Source organism: Hibiscus syriacus, unplaced genomic scaffold (assembly GCF_006381635.1).
Source record: "Hibiscus syriacus cultivar Baekdansim isolate YM2019G1 unplaced genomic scaffold, ASM638163v2 tig00112281_pilon, whole genome shotgun sequence".
NCBI classification, from domain to species: Eukaryota; Viridiplantae; Streptophyta; class Magnoliopsida; order Malvales; family Malvaceae; genus Hibiscus; species Hibiscus syriacus.
In genome coordinates this window covers 2,015,750-2,032,632 of record NW_024063292.1, presented here as the reverse complement: position 1 = coordinate 2,032,632, position 16,883 = coordinate 2,015,750, and the positions used below count along the sequence as shown (strand labels likewise).

The 16,883-nt window shown below is 34.3% G+C and overlaps 1 protein-coding gene across 2 annotated transcripts; it reads right to left on the bottom strand.

The window, feature by feature from the left end:
• Positions 1-7,715: 7,715 nt before the first annotated feature.
• LOC120177121 (isocitrate dehydrogenase [NADP]) lies at positions 7,716-15,678 on the bottom strand. Of its 2 annotated transcripts, none has more exons than XM_039183354.1 (16): positions 15,557-15,678; positions 14,947-14,990; positions 11,138-11,247; positions 10,993-11,030; positions 10,772-10,849; positions 10,615-10,668; positions 10,427-10,528; positions 10,219-10,310; positions 10,010-10,113; positions 9,844-9,912; positions 9,647-9,762; positions 9,482-9,516; positions 8,993-9,135; positions 8,781-8,903; positions 8,498-8,600; positions 7,716-7,929 (listed from the first exon to the last, which is right to left on the bottom strand). In XM_039183354.1, exons 1-15 carry the CDS (start codon positions 15,603-15,605, stop codon positions 8,519-8,521), a joined length of 1,239 nt encoding a protein of 412 aa, XP_039039285.1. In that variant the 5' UTR covers positions 15,606-15,678; the 3' UTR covers positions 7,716-7,929; positions 8,498-8,518. The 2 variants fall into 2 exon arrangements, with proteins under 2 accessions (XP_039039285.1, XP_039039286.1); XM_039183355.1 differs by having other exon boundaries at positions 7,890-7,941; positions 8,502-8,600.
• Between the last annotated feature and the right edge of the window lie 1,205 nt (positions 15,679-16,883).

The window sequence follows — 16,883 nt, the reverse complement described above, 5'->3', positions numbered from 1 at the left end:
ATCACTAAATGTAACCCCTAGACCCAGCTTGGACATTACGGTCGAATCTTGAAGGTCAATCAACAAAGTGATTCAAAAATCTTTTTAGAATTTTTTAACAAATATGTAATCAAATTTTCAAATATTTTATACAATTACTATCACTTTATGAGAATAATTTAGCAAAAAAGTAACTTGAATATGAGATTTTAATCTACGAGATGTCGATCCGATCCTAACTCCTGAAAGTGAGAAATAAAGGCGGTGAGCTATAGAGCTCAATGCAGTCAAAATGTGTGGACAATTAAAATATTCAGAAAATTCAAATATATCACTAGGAGCAGTAAACTACCAAAACAGGAGCGGTGGACCACTAAACTTTCTCCTTTACATCCCAACCCATGAAACTAGAAAAATGACATGCTTATACAAATTACAAGATGGCACAAGGCATGTGATAAAAAAATAGACAATCAGATTTCAGAAACATAATGTTCTGACAATCACAATTTAATAAACATATTGCTCAGGTAGTCACAATTCAGGGAATATATTGTTAAGACATCTCATAATTATTTCAGAAATACCTTGTTCGGACATCTCATGGATAATTTAGAAATATATGGTTTGGACGTCTCACAGGTAATTCAAAAATATGTTTGATAATCAATAAATTAAGTAGTTCGGAACACTAATAACAATAATCCAAATAAAGGCACACAGATTTAAATACAACACAACGACATCAATCAACATTTAATTAATTTTAGAATCAATATAAAAATTAAATAAAATTTAAGACAGTTGTAGTACGATAAGACACACCTAAAATAATGATCTAAATTAAACGAACGATCAAGAAATCTCCACATATTATAACATTGAGGCCGACGCAATACATAAATTCCTTTTGAACCCAAACAACTTCAACACTTAAAGATGGTTTAGCGGCTAGACAAACTGAGATTTTTTTGAAACAAACGACGAGGATATTTGGGTAGACGAGAGTGATATTTTAGAGAAACAAAATGTTGTTAAAGCTCAAAATTAAGCCATACCACTAGTATTAGAAATATGCTAGTTAGGTTATCCCACTAGTATTTGAAAATATACTCAAATTAGGTTATTCCACTAGTATTGGAAATGACCATTTTACCCTCACTATTTAGCCTATAAATAATGAGCAATTTCATTCATTTTGAGATATCACAAACAAACTTTTGCTTTGAAACACTCATATCTTTTGAGTGTTGTTTGAGTTGAGAGAAGAGCAATACCACCAAGTCCACTCCAGATTTCGGGTGTACGAATTCTTGGAGAGCTGTGTTAACCTCGGGGGAACGGTCCGCCTACTGCAACGATTACACACATCGGGGCGAATTTGTTTCTAAGGCAGTGGTTAATACCATGACACAGTTAATCGATTCTTTATTTATATATTTTTCAATATATATTTTTCCAATCAATGCTAATGCCTCGTTTTGCAGCAGTCTATTTTACCAACAATTTAGAAACGAATTCATACTGCTGCTATGCTCAAACATAGTTGAAAATTCAATGCAGATATGGGCTTTGAACAAGCAAATTCCACGTGAATTGCAATTTTCGTTGGGATTTTTGGAACCGCAAAAGAGTTGATTGTGTTTCTGATGAAAAGAAAAACTGTCAAACGTCTGATATGTTACTTTGATTATAGTAACAATACTATCAATTTAATTGGTAGTTCAATTTCATGTTAAAACCATTGAAAGTCTTTTAATGCGTGGGGTTTTTATTGCATAATAATGCATACATTTTATTATAATAATGCATAATAATGTATGAGGTTTAAAACATATGCACGTTAGCAATTAAAGTCATTAAATATTGTTTTTAACATTGGTTTTAAAAGTGATAAATGCATGAGATTAATGCATTAACGATGCATGGATTAGAAACAACATGAAGAACAATGGTTTGTTTTATGTTTTATTGCAATAAAATGATGAGAGAAACGTTTAAATTAATGTGCATTAAGAAATGTTATAAAATGTTGTATATTATAACATTAAATGATTAATGCATAGAAACATTTAAACATGAATCAAGGTTATGCATGATTAATTCAATTTAAATACAATAAAGTTGTGTATTAAAAGTTTACATGAAATTTACGTGAAAACATTTATTGTTGGCAGTTTCATGACATTTAATTTTATACATGAATGTTGATTATAGCCTTTATATGATCTAAATGTTTCAAGTTTCAATAGTAGGTTGAACGATGTATTAAATAGCTATATAAATATTTGTTAATAGCTATATAAATGTTAGTGTTTTTTAAAAATTCAATTTTGAAACTTGCATGCTATAATCAAATGTTACATGACTATAATGTTATGAACATTAACATTTCGGTATGAGAGATAATGCATGTATGATATTTGGTTCATATGGAGATGAGTAACTATTTATTTTCATGTGGGGTTAAGACTATTATGTTTCTGAATAGTAAGTTGAAAATAAATGTCAACCTCTTGTCGTACTAATAATTTCTTTTGAGAAATTTATAAAGATAACAGAACAGTTACACTTTTTGAGAATCATGAATATGATGATGTTGAACTAGAAAATTCTTCAAAATGATGATGCAAAGAATGAAGTTGCTTGCATGGTGAGAATGAACAAGTCTAATTGAAATTTTGATTCTACCTGCAAGGTCAGATTATTTAGACTTGTTGCTTGTTAATTCATGCCTTTTAAATACATGAATTGGGTTGCATGAGCCTTTAAGATAGTCTTTAAAACTCAATGGATACTATGAAATGAGATAAAACCACTAGTAAAGACTAAGATAGTACTACTAAGGATAAGGTAGTAGTGCAAGCCCGAAATATATATGCTTAATAAGACACTATTGTGATTAAAAATATCAAACATAATTCTTTAAGAAACCTTAAGAAAGAGAAAATCTATAAATAATTTATTGGAAAGTTGTGTGATGAGTATGAAAGTGCATATCTAGGATTGGTTCTGTGAAGACTTGGTACTTAAGCGTACCTAGTGCACCACCTCTCTTTCATAGAAACCTACATGGTGCATTGTTCATTACTATTCTCACTATTCCAATACTATGGCAATATAAAAACACTTAAAACTTAGTGCAAAAGTTAAAAGAGTATAGATTAATTTGGTTGAGTGGAATACCAAATTTAGTCATAGTAAATAAAATATATGATGATCTCTTTAAGGCTAATATGTTGAATATCATGAAAGAGAATATGATAAACACTAATGCTACTAAAAGTGTGTAGTAGCTATTAAATCTCTTTAAGTGATTTTCCTAAAGTAGAGGAAACAAAAGAGATTATATATTTCAGAATTTGTGCTAAAATCTCTTGTTTTAAACTTGAGATCATTTTTCCTGATGTTAGGAAAAATCGAAATTCATTTTGAACGAGAAAAAGTCATAAAGAATTTCATATTGGTTTATGCATTTTAATCTTAATGATTTGGAACTTCTCAAAACTTTGAGAATATAATTATGTGTAAACAAAACTTGAGTTTGTTAAAATATAGTTTTATGGCTAAAACTCATAACAAATTGTTCTCTAGTATGATTGAGTATTTGTTTACACATTTTACAAGACACTTATGGATATCCTAAAATATTAGAAACGTGGGGGTGTCTTAAAATGTAGATTAAATGCATAAACTTAAATAGAAAATATTCTATCAACTTCTTCTAGTATTCCTGCTAGGTCTTCTCAAGAAATTGATTTCGAGACTAGAAGAAGTAAAAGGCTATTTGAACCAAATTTTATCACTTCCTTTATTTATGAGATAAATGATTTAGACTCTCTTTCTAATCATATAGCTTAAATATTAGATGAGGATCCTAAAAAGGCTATAAGATCTATCGATACTAGTTCTAGAAAAAACGCTATTAATGATGAACTAGAATCTGTAATGTCTAATCATACTTGGGAATTAGTTGACTTGCCTAGAGGATTTAAACCAATATGTAGAAGATGAATCTTCCGAAAGAAAATGAGACCAGATGGTTTGATCCAGTGGTACAAGGCAAGGCTAGTTGTCAATGAGTTCACTCAAAAGTTTGTTTTAGACTACTTTGATTCTTACTCTCCCGTTATGAACATCTCAATGATACATACATTATTTGTACTAGCCTCCATTCATAAGTTGCGAGTACATCAAATGGATGTTAAGACTGTATTTTTGAATGGAGATCTAGATAAAGAGATCTATATGAGAACAATGGTACAAGAAATTTCATAAAACTATACTTAGTTTTTGGTTTTGTTGTGAATGGTTTGGATGCTTGCGTGTATTCGAGGATGTTTGATATTGATTGCATCATCATAAGTTTTGTATGTTGATGACATGTTGATTTTCAGTTCTAACATTGAGTCCATTAACAAAACAAACATTTTTCTTGTCCACTAAATTTGAGATGATGGATATGGGAGAAGTCAATGTAATCTTAGAATTCAAAATTACCAAAACTGAAAAGGGTTTTTCTTTAAGTCAAGCACACCATCTTGAAAAAGTGTTAAAGAAATTTGACAGTTTTGATGTCATTCCTGATCGAACCCTTGTGACCCTAGCATATGTCTCTTTAAGAATAAAGGAAGTAGTGTTTCCCAAACTGAATATGCTAAATTAATCGAAAGCTTAATGTTCTTAATGAACTATACTTGGCCTGATATTGCTTATGTTGTGAGTAGATTAAGTAGATATACTACTACTCATAATCCAAGTGGTGAACACTGGATTGCTCTTAAACGCTTATTGAAGTATCTTAAGGGTACTTTGGATTGAAAACTTGAGTTTGTTGGCTTTTCTGCGATACTGGAAGGATATTGTGATGCCAACTGGGTTTCTGATAATAATGAGGTAAGATCTACGAGCGAGTATGTTTTTACTTTAGGTGGAGCATCAATCTCGTGGAAATCATCAAAGAGACTTGTATTGCTCGTTCTACCATGAAGTCAGAGTTTATAGCTCTTGACCTAGCTGGGTAAGAAGCCGAGTGGCTCAGAACCTTGTTAGCAGATATTCTGTTGTGGGGAAGACCGACTCCTCTGATTTCTTTATTGTGTGATTCACAAGCTGCGATATGTGTGGCTAAAAACCAAGCTTACAATGGTAAGAAAAGACACATTCGCATAAGACATGAATCAGTTAGACACTTAATAAAGAATGGAATGCTCTCTTTAGAGTATGTGAAGTCGGAAAAGAACCTAGCAGATCCTGGTCCTAGATTCGTCGAGGGGGATGGGTCTAAAGCCCATTGGTTGAGGAATTCATAGTGGATACTAAACTTAGTTATCTAAGTTCCATGTGGTCAAACGAAACCATGGAAAGACTCATAGTGCACATTCCTACTGCATATCCCTATGATGAATAATGTGCATGCCCAGGATGAGCTTAATTGCTCTTAATAAATTCATAGCCCAAGATTTGGGTGGTCTTAGTGAGAAAGACTTGATGAATTTACCGATTTTGGTTGAATATCTATTCTTAATAAGTTTCTAATTGCGAATGATTGGATGAACTTACCGCTTCAGATGATAAGTTTTATTAAACTCTTAATGAATTCAAACCCAAGAGTTTGGGAGTTCCTAGTGAGAAGGACATATTGAATTCACCGAATTATGAGGTTGAATATTTATTCTTAATGACTTCTTATCCCAGAGTTTGGGTGGTTCATTTTTAATGAACTTGAAGAAAGTTACCATACTCTTTGTGAGGTTGAACTATTATAAAAGCTCTTAATTATTTCATAGCTCAGTTTGATTCGTTTATGTTGAGATAAACTTAATGAAATAACCTACGTAAGTGAGAAGGATTAGCCACCTTCTATGAAAAACGTTGGGTTATTTTTCTAGTACACTTATTAGAATCCTGAGGAAAGAGGGCTAAACATATATACACTTTTGTATATATTCTTTGTAGACACGTCGAGGACTTTGGTGGATAAAGAGGTTAGTTGTGTGTTATGAGTTTACCCCAATCTTAGAAAGTTAAAGACTAGTTTCACTTATCTAAGAGAATGATTGCTCATCATCACTATGTACTAGTTCCAGATATGTTCACTAGTGCTTAAGCAACTAATCTCGCTATTGCTCTTCTCGTGTTTTAACTTCATTGCTCTCATCTTTACGAAAGAATTCTTTCGCATTAGTGGGGGAATGTTGATAATGCTCAAAATTAGGTTATCCCACTAGTATTTGAAATATGCTAGTTAGGTTATCCCACTAGTATTAGAAATATGCTAGTTAGGTTATCCCACTAGTATTTGAAATATACTTAAATTAGGTTATTCCACTAGTATTGGAAATGACCATTTTGCCCTCATTATTTAGCCTATAAATAGTGAGCAATTTCATTCATTTTGAGATATCCCAAGCAAACATTTGCTTTGAAACACTCCTATCTTTTGAGTGTTGTTTGAGTTGAGAGAAGAGCAATACCACCAAGTTCACTCCAGTTTTCGGGTGTACGAATTCTTGGAGAGCTGTGTTAACCTCGGGGGAATGGTCCGCCTACTGCAGCGATTACACACATCGGGGCGAATTCGTTTATAGGGCAGTGGTTAATACCATGACACGGTTAATCGATTCTTTATTTATATATTTTTCAATATATATTTTTCCAGTCAATGCTAATGCCTCGTTTTGCAACAGTCTATTTTACCAACACAAAATGGGGACTTTAGGCTTTGCAACATAATATATATATATTCTTAAATTAAAAATATCTCATATAATAAGAATGAAAAAAAATTATTTCAAATCAAATGATGAAACAGTGGTTTAGCAGAAATAGAATTCATAAAAATCTTGGTTAAAAGTAGGACCTCAAGTTTCTTAAGAGTTTTTTAAAATATCTCAAAATCTCACATTCATTCAATTTAGTCTCAAATTTGAAATTAAAACCAATAAAAATTCTGAATTATTAAGACTAAAATATTAATCCTAGTTTTTGGGTGTTACATCTGGTCTCGTGTCCACCCCTAATCGTGACTTAAGAGGAGAATCATTTTCATTTCTTTTTTCTTATTCTAATATCTTTCATTATCATTTCTTTTTTGTTATTCTAATATCTTTCATTATGTTTTCACCTCTATCACATAGAAATACTAACCAACAATTATTTTCTCATCGATTATGTTTCTTCGCCCATATCATGAGTGAACCGTTAACTATTGATGAGACAAACTTATGTCAATTAAAATTAATTGTTAAAAAAACAAATATATATCAAAATAATTGTGTTATACCACCAAATAAACTTCACTTACTAAACCTTCGAAAAGCTTATCCTTCGAGTAAATTGTAACACATGAACAAATCTTGTGGATCTAAATTATAACACGTGAACAAATCTTGTTGATAGATCCACGTGATCTACCAAGACCAGCAAAATTTGAGAATCAAACCATTAAATCTATTTAATATATTAGAGTAGAATCATTACCACTTACTTCTCTTTTACTCCAATATTATGCCTTCATATCTATCATACATAAACGATAATTTCCTCTTTAACCGTGGTTCTCTATTCAGGAACCCCTTTAACTGTAGTTCTATATTCAAATCAGAAACAGAGAGTGAACCGATGCAGACTTATTCCAAACAAAAGTTATTTGGTTGCACCACATTATAATATGACAACTATTTGACGTTAATTTGCCTTTTGCGACAAGCACTTTTTGAACTCTAGCCTTGAAATTGAATCAAAATCCAAATCCATTGAATAAATGTTACATTAATAATCAAAAGACATAAATCAAGTGAGACGGTGTGCGTTTCTGTATCTGAACAAGTGGTTGCTTAAATCATCAACATCCCGTCCCCACCACTCTCACCTCATTCGCGCTCCCACGCTACGCTTTTATTGTATTATTTCCCAGCAAAACCATCAATGACAACCCTCCAACCCCTTGCAATTTCCGACCTGCAACAAACAAATTATGCAAACGTTACCAGCAATGTCTAAAGAATCATAGGCAATCTTTCCGACAAACACAAGCAAAAGAGAGATTTTACCAGAAATAAATTGCTCAACTCGCCCTTCACAAAAGCAAACATCATCCAAAATTTCCAAGGACTTGAAACATAATCTCTTTCATCACCATTTAGTTTTAGACATGAAAATACTTCAGAACATATATGCCTAACCTTCATGCAGTTACCCTTATCAACTCGCCCTTCACCTTGCTTAAAAAGAATTACTCTGATCTCCACTAATATATATATCCACTAATATATCAAGAAGCATGAAACATACTACAAGGATAATACGTTCACATGGTTACCCGAGCTTATAACATCTATCGAAAAGTGTGACTTGCCAGGGAGTTTAAGTGCAACCAAATTTGACATCATATAAAACGTTTGACTTATCAATTACGATTAAAACTTCATTTAACATGTTTATCTTCCAAATAAAATGGCCTCTTCGAGGTGTAGGAGATAAAAGAAGTACAAAAGATATTGTTGGTTAGGTGTAATTACCATGTTAAGAACTATGCTTAAACAGAGAGGCTTGCTTTTAGATCTGCTGCAACAGCATCAATGAACTCCTCGGTATTCAGGTAATGGTCTCTAGAAAGCCTGCATCATTCATATCAATGTTACAACCATTTTCTGTAGAACACATTTATACAAGTATGTGAACTGAAAATAGAACAGTCATGAGCATCCATTGACACGTACAGTTCTTATGTAGACAGACCATAAAGTGTACGTTATTGTTCATTTAAATTACATAAAACATGATTGACAAATACTTACTTAGAGCCGTGAATGATAAGTGCAAGATCTTTGGTCATCTTTCCAGATTCCACAGTTCCAATACAAGCTGCCTCCAGTTTCTCAGTGAAATCCAATAGTTTAGGATTGTCATCCAATTTTGCCCTGAAAGAAGGTAATTCCAGTGAACATTTTAAAATTTCCGTTCCGTGCCAAAGGGTAAAAGAAAAAAGCTTAAGTGATATAATGACTACCTGTGTGCAAGTCCACGAGTCCAAGCAAAGATAGATGCTATGCTGTTTGTGCTGGTTTCACCACCTTTCTGGTGAACTCTGTAATGTCGCGTAACAGTACCATGAGCAGCTTCTGCTTCTATTGTCTTCCCATCTGGGCAAACCTGAACACAAACCAATTCATTCTGTAGTTGGGATACATTTGGCATGTAGGATGTTGGTCAGATAGGATCAAACATGCATCATCCCGCATGTTTGGTATTCATCTTAAGAGGAAGATTAGATGACTAGTACCCTTCAATATAACGAGTAAATACCACGGAAAAGGACGGTGTTTTGGTCCTATGGATCAAGATAATAGATACAACAAAAATCATCACATTCTACTCTTATAAAATTATCTACATTATCCTATGCATCAAACAAACCCGTAGTCCCTTATATATAAAGTTATTTATCGCCAACATATAAGAAGATAAAAATGAAAGGAACTGTTGCCATGAGATATACCAGCACAGATGTCATCAATCCAAGAGATCCAAACCCTACAAAAGAAATTCAGGTTTAGTTCCAGAGCATTATAGCTTACAAGCCACAAGAATCATGCAAAACTTCATCAAACTAGGATGAAAGGGGAAAACATTCTTTGTCTGGATATTAGTTTGTGACACCAACCTTGGGCTAAGAAATCACTCTGGACATCACCATCATAGTTCTTGCATGCCCACACATAACCACCTTCACTCTTTAGAGCATATGCCACCATATCATCAATGAGACGGTGTTCATACCTTCAGTTAGATCATATGAATCAATATTTGACATGGATATAGAGTATTAACTAATGTCTTTGAAACCAGAAATATAATTACCATATCCCAGCAGCCTCATATTTTGATTTCCAGTTAGCTTCATAAACCTCTTGAAAGATATCCTTAAATCTTCATTGAAGAAATAAACATGGGCTATAGGAGTCAAAAACTGAATAATAAAGTGCTTCTACTAGTAAAAGTTTTACTTATTATGCACGTCACATACCTTCCATCATACTTCTTAAGGATAGTATTCTTGGTACTTAGATAAAGAGGCCACTTCTTCTGATAAGCAGTGTTCATGGAGGCCTCAGCAAATGCGCGAATGGACTTCATTTCCATGTCAAACATAAAGCAAAAGAATTCAGACACCGCTAGAACCAAAAAAAAAAATTAAGTTACAACAAGACCATCAAAAGACTCATAGATTCTTACCTCATCTGTGTTATACATAGCAAGTGAAACTCCTCCCTCACCAGTGAAGTTGAAAACTTCATACTCTGTCGCCTCACCCTGTCCCTCTGGAACTGCAAACAATGCAATCAATGCTAGTTATCCACAAATCAAGCACGGAGTATTACAAGAAACCAATCAAAATAAGCAATGCAATATCAGGAATCATCAAACAAAGCAAAGTTTTTACCAAAAACAAGTTTAAGTTTCCCAGGTCCTTTAATGACGGAGTCAGTTGCTCGATATTGATCACCAAAGGCATGCCTTCCAATGCATATAGGCTTCGTCCAACCTGATGACATAAGAAGTCAACATAGCTTAATATAAATGTAAGTAAATAAAAATATATAAACTACAACATCAAGAAAAACTGAATACCTGGGACCAGTCGAGGGACATTTTTGCAAATAATTGGCTCTCTAAAGACAGTGCCTGAAAGATTACGCCATCCATAGGACCATAACAGCTAATAATGAACAATGCACAAAATAATAGAAAAACATTTCTAGGAAGATATGAATGCATTAAAGCTAACCATTCAAAATGTTCCTAATAGTCCCGTTAGGACTCTTCCACATCTGCTTCAAGTTAAACTCCTTAATACGAGCTTCATCTGGCAATCACCAAAATCATATTGTAAGAACTTGCTGAATTTCAAGCTTTGAAGAATATTATCATTCCAATAAGAAGGAAAAATTCACTAATTCAACAAGTAAATAAACACTTCTATCCAGTAAGAAACTCAGCCATGCATACCAGGAGTGATAGTAGCACATTTGATGGCAACATTGTACCTAAAATAAGAACCAGAAACACTCAAAATCAGCAGAAGAAAACACAAATAACACAATGCAAGTACATACACTGAATTAAACACGAGAGAACACAACTAAAAACATACTTGAGAGTAGCTTCTGCACTTTCAATTGTAACTTTGTCGTCAGTAGCATTACGATATGGAAGACCAAGGTCAAAGTACTTTATGTCCAACTCCACAAAGGGCAAGATGAGCTACAGAATAATCAAAAAGATATTACGCCGGATCATAATGCTATAGTTCTTGTGAATAAAGGTGTTGAGTGGGGTCAAAAACCGTTCAGACTTTTCAACTATTTGGAGGAGGAGGAGGGTTTTGAGGATCTGGTTAAATCATCAATTCAAAACTGCAAGAAAGCTCATAAAAAGGCTGGTGTGTTCAGTTTACTAAGAAGTACAAAACATGCAATTAAAAAGTGGGCTGGGAAGAGAGTTCAGTATCCAGCAGCCATGATTTCTGAATTAGAAAAGAAAATTCAGCAGTTAGAGGTTGATATTCAGCAACAGCAAGGTGTTATTGACAGTGGAGTTTTAGCAGAATTGAAATATCACAGAGCAGAATTGTGGAATCTTTATAAAATTCAGGAGCAGATTTGGTTTCAGTACTCTAGATCGAAGTGGATAGAGGATGGGGATCGCAATACTAAATTTTTTCAGATGTGTGCTACAGTCAGGAAAAAGAGGAATGCTCTGGTTTCTCTTAAATTTAGGGGTGATTCAGTTGAGGACCCGACAACTATTAAGGCCTTAGTAAAAGATTATTTCTTTAAGATTTACAATGATCGATCTACATTAGAAACTGATGATTTAAGGTTGGATTTTTCCAGAATTACTGTGGAGCAGAGTCAGTTATTAGAAAAGGAATTTTCTGAGGAAGTTTGGGGAACTTTGAAGTCATGTGACAGCAACAAGGCTCCGAGGCCTGATGGTTTAAATCTGGGATTTTTCAAAAGGTTTTGGAAGGTCCTTAAGAAAGATATTATGAAATTCTTTCATAATTTCTACTTGGGGAAGGAATGGGAACATGGAATAAACCATACTTTTATCACTCTCATTCCAAAGAACTCTAACACTGGTGGCCTAGATGATTTTAGACCTATTAGCTTAGTTGGTGGGCTATACAAGAACTTGTCTAAGTGTCTATCGAGGAGACTTAGAAGCTGTATATCAGATTTAATCAGCCCTTCTCAATTCGCTTTTATCCCCGGTCTACAAATTTTGGATTCCTCCTTAATAGCTAATGAAGGGATCGATTTTTGGAGGAAGAATGAATTAAAGGGCTATGTTTTCAAAGTTGACTTCAAGAACGCTTATGATACAATCGATTGGCCTATTTTGTTCAAAGTAATGAGGAAAATGGGCTTTGGTGATACATGGGGAGGTTGGATTTCGAAATGCATCACAACAACTACTGTTTCAGTATTAGTGAATGGGGTTCCGACTGAGGAATTTCCAATGGCTAAGGGTCTTCACCAAGGTTGTTCCTTGTCTCCTTTACTGTTTAATATAGTGGGAGAACTTTTGAATTTATTGATTCTTAAGACAGTTTCAAAAGGGCTATTTTCAGGTCTGGTCACTAGCAGGGAGGAGGGAAATTTTAATTTAACTCATCTTCAATTTGCTGACGATCTCATTATATTCTGTGGTGCATCGAAAAAGCAGATTTTGAATGTGAAGAGGGTGCTCCGAGTGTTTGAAATTATGTATGGTCTTCAGTTAAATTTGAAGAAGTGTAAATTGTTTAGGATTAACTCGAATGAAGAGGAAATTAAGGATTGGGCAGCTGCGATTGGATGTTCAGTGGCCAATTTTCCTTCAGAGTATTTGGGACTTCCCCTTGGAGCACACAAAAATTCTAACAAACTGTGGGATCCAGTGGTACAGAGTTTTAATAAAAGGTTAGAGGGCTGGAAATCATCCACTCTTTCACTGGCAGGAAGGCTGGTTTTAATTAAATCAGTCTTATGTTCTCTTCCTACATATTTTTTGTCATTGTTCAAGGTCCCAATTTCGGTCTACAAGTCCCTTAATTCAATTATGTCCAATTTCTTATGGGGAGGAGAAAATGAGAAAAATAAGATTCATTGGGTGAGCTGGTCAGAGGTTTGTATACCAAAGATTGAAGGAGGTTTGGGGATTACTAATTTAAGTGTGGTAAATAGAGCCTTATTTGAGAAATGTGCTTGGAGGTTTGCTACTGAGAGGAAGGCGGTTTGGAGGGAAATTATTTGTACTAAGTACAAAATGGACTCATCTTTAATGCAGTTTGACAGTAATGTTTCCCCTAAGTTCTCTTGGATTTGGAGAGCTATGGTGAGTAATCATTATAAAGCAGATTCTGTTGGCTGTAAAATCAGGAGTAAATACAGTTATAAAATTGGAAATGGGAGAATTATTCGATTTTGGCAAGACGTTTGGGCTATAGATAATCCTTTAATGGTCATTTTCCCTAGACTGTTCGCTATTGCCGTAAATAAAACTGGTAAATTATTCCATTTTGGGGAATTTAGCTCGTGGGGTTGGTTTTGGAATGTTCAACTGAGAAGGAATTTGAATGACTGGGAATACGAGTAATGGACAAATTTAATGGTTGTCATTTCGGTCTTCTCTATTTATGATGATTCTACTGATGGGCTGATTTGGAAGGGCTCTGGAGATGGGGTTTTCTCAGTTAAATCTTATGCTAATTTATGTTATTCGGGGAGTTCAGATTCGAAAGAAGCTCATTTTTGGAAGATTGTTGTTTGGAGGGGACTGTTGCCTCCAAGAGTGGAGACTTTTCTATGGCAAGTGATTTTGCAGAAACTGCCAGTGAAGAAAACTTTGGTTAAACGAGGAGTAAAGGGCATAGTTGATCTGTTATGTCCCTTATGTAAGTTAATGGAAGAGTCCCCCTCCCATTTATTCTTTTCTTGTTCGGTTGTTTGGTCAATATGGAACAAGTTCATGTGCTACTGGAATATTCAGTCTGTTTTTCAAGTGGATGCTAAAAGTTTTCTTCTAGCCTGGGCAGAATTGAGGTCTAACTCTCTCATATGGTCATTTATTCCTGGAGTGGTTCTATGGACAATATGGAAAACTAGGAATTCTATTTTGTTTGAAGGAGGGAAGCTAGATCAAGCTGAAATTTTCTTTTTAGCAAGGTTCAGGCTTGCTTCATGGTTTTTAGCAAAAAATTCTCAGGTTTCTATCTCTAAGGATTGTCTTATTGCTGATCCTTCCTTACCATATTCTAATCGGATTTTATCAAAGTGTCCGTGGTCTCCTCCTCCCAAGGGCTTTATTAAACTTAATGTGGATGTTGCTACTACTAGTGAATGGAAGAGGAGTGGTTTAGGTGGTGATCTTAAAGACGTATCTGGTTCGATACTAGCATCTTTCAAAGAGCCTGCTGGTCCAGGGCCTCCTACATTAATGGAATTGAAAGTTATCCTAAAGGGTCTGATTTTCTTTGAATCTATTCGACAGAGATATGAGGAACGTTTGATTATCGAGAGTGATAGTAGGGTGGCTGTTGACTGGGTTAAGGACGTTGTTCTATGTCATGCTGTTTATGTTTATATTGTTAAAGATATTATTCAAAAACTCAGAGATTGTGAAGGCGTTATTAGATGGGTTAATAGGACTGCCAACCTAGAGGCAGATGCCCTAGCTAAGGCTGGCATTGGTTAATCCTCATGTTATTTTTAAAAGGATGTTTCCTTTTGGTTTTTTTATCTCCTTAAGGGAGTTAGGTGTTGTATTCCTATGTTGATATTGTTGTTAATAAAATCATAAAGGGGTTTTTTTAATGAGGCCTAATATTCTTATCAAAAAAAAAATATTACGCCATAAGAATCTCTTAAAAGTCTTCAACAAAAATTAGGAACATGTCATCATATAGTGATCAATCACCTTATCCTTGATTGATTTCCAAATAACTCTGGTCATTTCATCTCCTGCGCCACAGAAATGATCAAATGTCAACAAAACTTTTTGTTTCCATATAAACAAGTTGTTATGATCAGCCATGCAGTGACAGTAAGTGGCGTGCTTCAGATAATCCCTTTTTTGTTCATTAATAAACCATCAAATATGGTTTAGATAATCCTTTATATATGCAATATATTAACATAATGAAAGATCTGCTAATTCCAGTCCAATCAACTTGACGTGAAGCTCAAAATACGTCATATGATAATAAACATAATCGAATTAAACAGATGGTGAAAAACGAAGTATTTCACAAGTTAGGTTGGCCTAACAGAGCCAAAGGATGTTGTTAGCTTTCAGTTTATAAGATATGCATCCAGATTCATTTTTAATATCGGTTTTCATTTCTGTTTAAGTTAATTTCCAAACTGTTGATAATAAAGCCGATCGGAGTCAGAAGAAACAAGAACAAAGAGCAAATAAAAAAAGGACCAGATCTGAGTGAAGGCAACAACTTATATATTGAATGGACGCAAATGAAATCCGAAAGTGAATCTGAATTTGAAATGAAAAGAAAAGAAAAAGAAGATACCATCCATCTCAACGATGGGATTGGCGACCTTGATCTTATCGAAACCCATTGCTTCACTGATTTGAGCTTTCGTACTTTTCAGATGAGAGAATTAGACGAAAAATAAGAATTGAGGAGCCGTGTGCAAATAAAAAAGGACCAGATCTGAGTGAAGGCAACAACTTATATTGAATGGACGCAAATGAAATCCGAAAGTGAATCTGAATTTGAAATGAAAAGAAAAGAAAAGAAGATACATCCATCCTCAACGATGGGATTGGCGACCTTGATCTTATCGAAACCCATTGCTTCACTGATTTGAGCTTTCGTACTTTTCAGATGAGAGAATTAGACGAAAAATAAGAATTGAGGAGCCGTGTTTTACGAAGTCTAGTATATGTAGATGGAGCCGTGTTTTAAGGGTGCACCTCACCTAACCCATAACCATAATCCTCTATTTAGGCTAAACTATAAGTTTATCACTTTTAATATCATTTTTTTTTATTTTAATAACTCAACTATTTTATTTTATTTTATATAATATTATATTTTTATTTTATTTTGATTATCCATCATTAAAAAGAAAAAAGTATTAATTTAAGGTAAGTACAAAATATTTTTTTTCAAAGATAACTCTCAACCATTTGATATTAAATGTTCACACCCTTAACATCTATAGTATTCGAACTCGGATCCTAAAAGAACAACAATAATTTATTGAGAAAATAACCTCAGTGACCAAAAATCCTAGATAATATACGATTTTGACCACCTTTTTTTGGATTTGCGAAAATGACCAACAAAATCGCAATGCGATATCTAATTCGCATTGCGATCTCCACTATCGCAATTCACGTTGCATTTCGCATTGCGATAGTTGAAAATCGCGTGCGTTTTCCATTTCGCGTTGCGATAGTTGAAAATCGCGTTGCGATTTTCCATTTCGCGTTGCGATAGTTGAAATCGCAACGCGATCTCCACTATCGCAAATTCGCGTTGCATTTCGCGTTGTGATAGTTGAAAATCGCGTTGCGATTTTCCATTTTGCGTTGAGATAGTTGAAATTCGCGTTGCGATTTTCCATTTCGCGTTGCGATTCCACTGCAGTTGTCGTTGCGATTTTCCAATTCGTTGCGATAGTCTGTTGTCGTTGCGATTTCCAAATTCGTTGAAAAAAAATTTTGTTTCTTAAGAATTTTCTCTAAAAAGATAGTATTCGCGCGGACGTGTCGAAGACACGTATTACCACGACCACGACACGAGACGAGACGAGACGAGACGAGACGGACGGCGGCGGCGGCGGTGCGCGAGAGTCCTCATTGTTCTCTATCACTCAACAAGGAAGTGA

Excerpts from the sequence above, each read along its gene's own strand:
- LOC120177121 (XM_039183354.1), bottom strand. The coding sequence starts at position 15,605 with ATGGGTTTCGATAAGATCAAGGTCGCCAATCCCATCGTTGAGATGGAT. Across the intron at positions 10,669-10,771 it reads TATTAGGAACATTTTGAATG|GCACTGTCTTTAGAGAGCCA; the intron begins GTTAGCTTTAAT and ends GTAATCTTTCAG. Across the intron at positions 10,114-10,218 it reads CTATGTATAACACAGATGAG|TCCATTCGCGCATTTGCTGA; the intron begins GTAAGAATCTAT and ends ATGGAAATGAAG.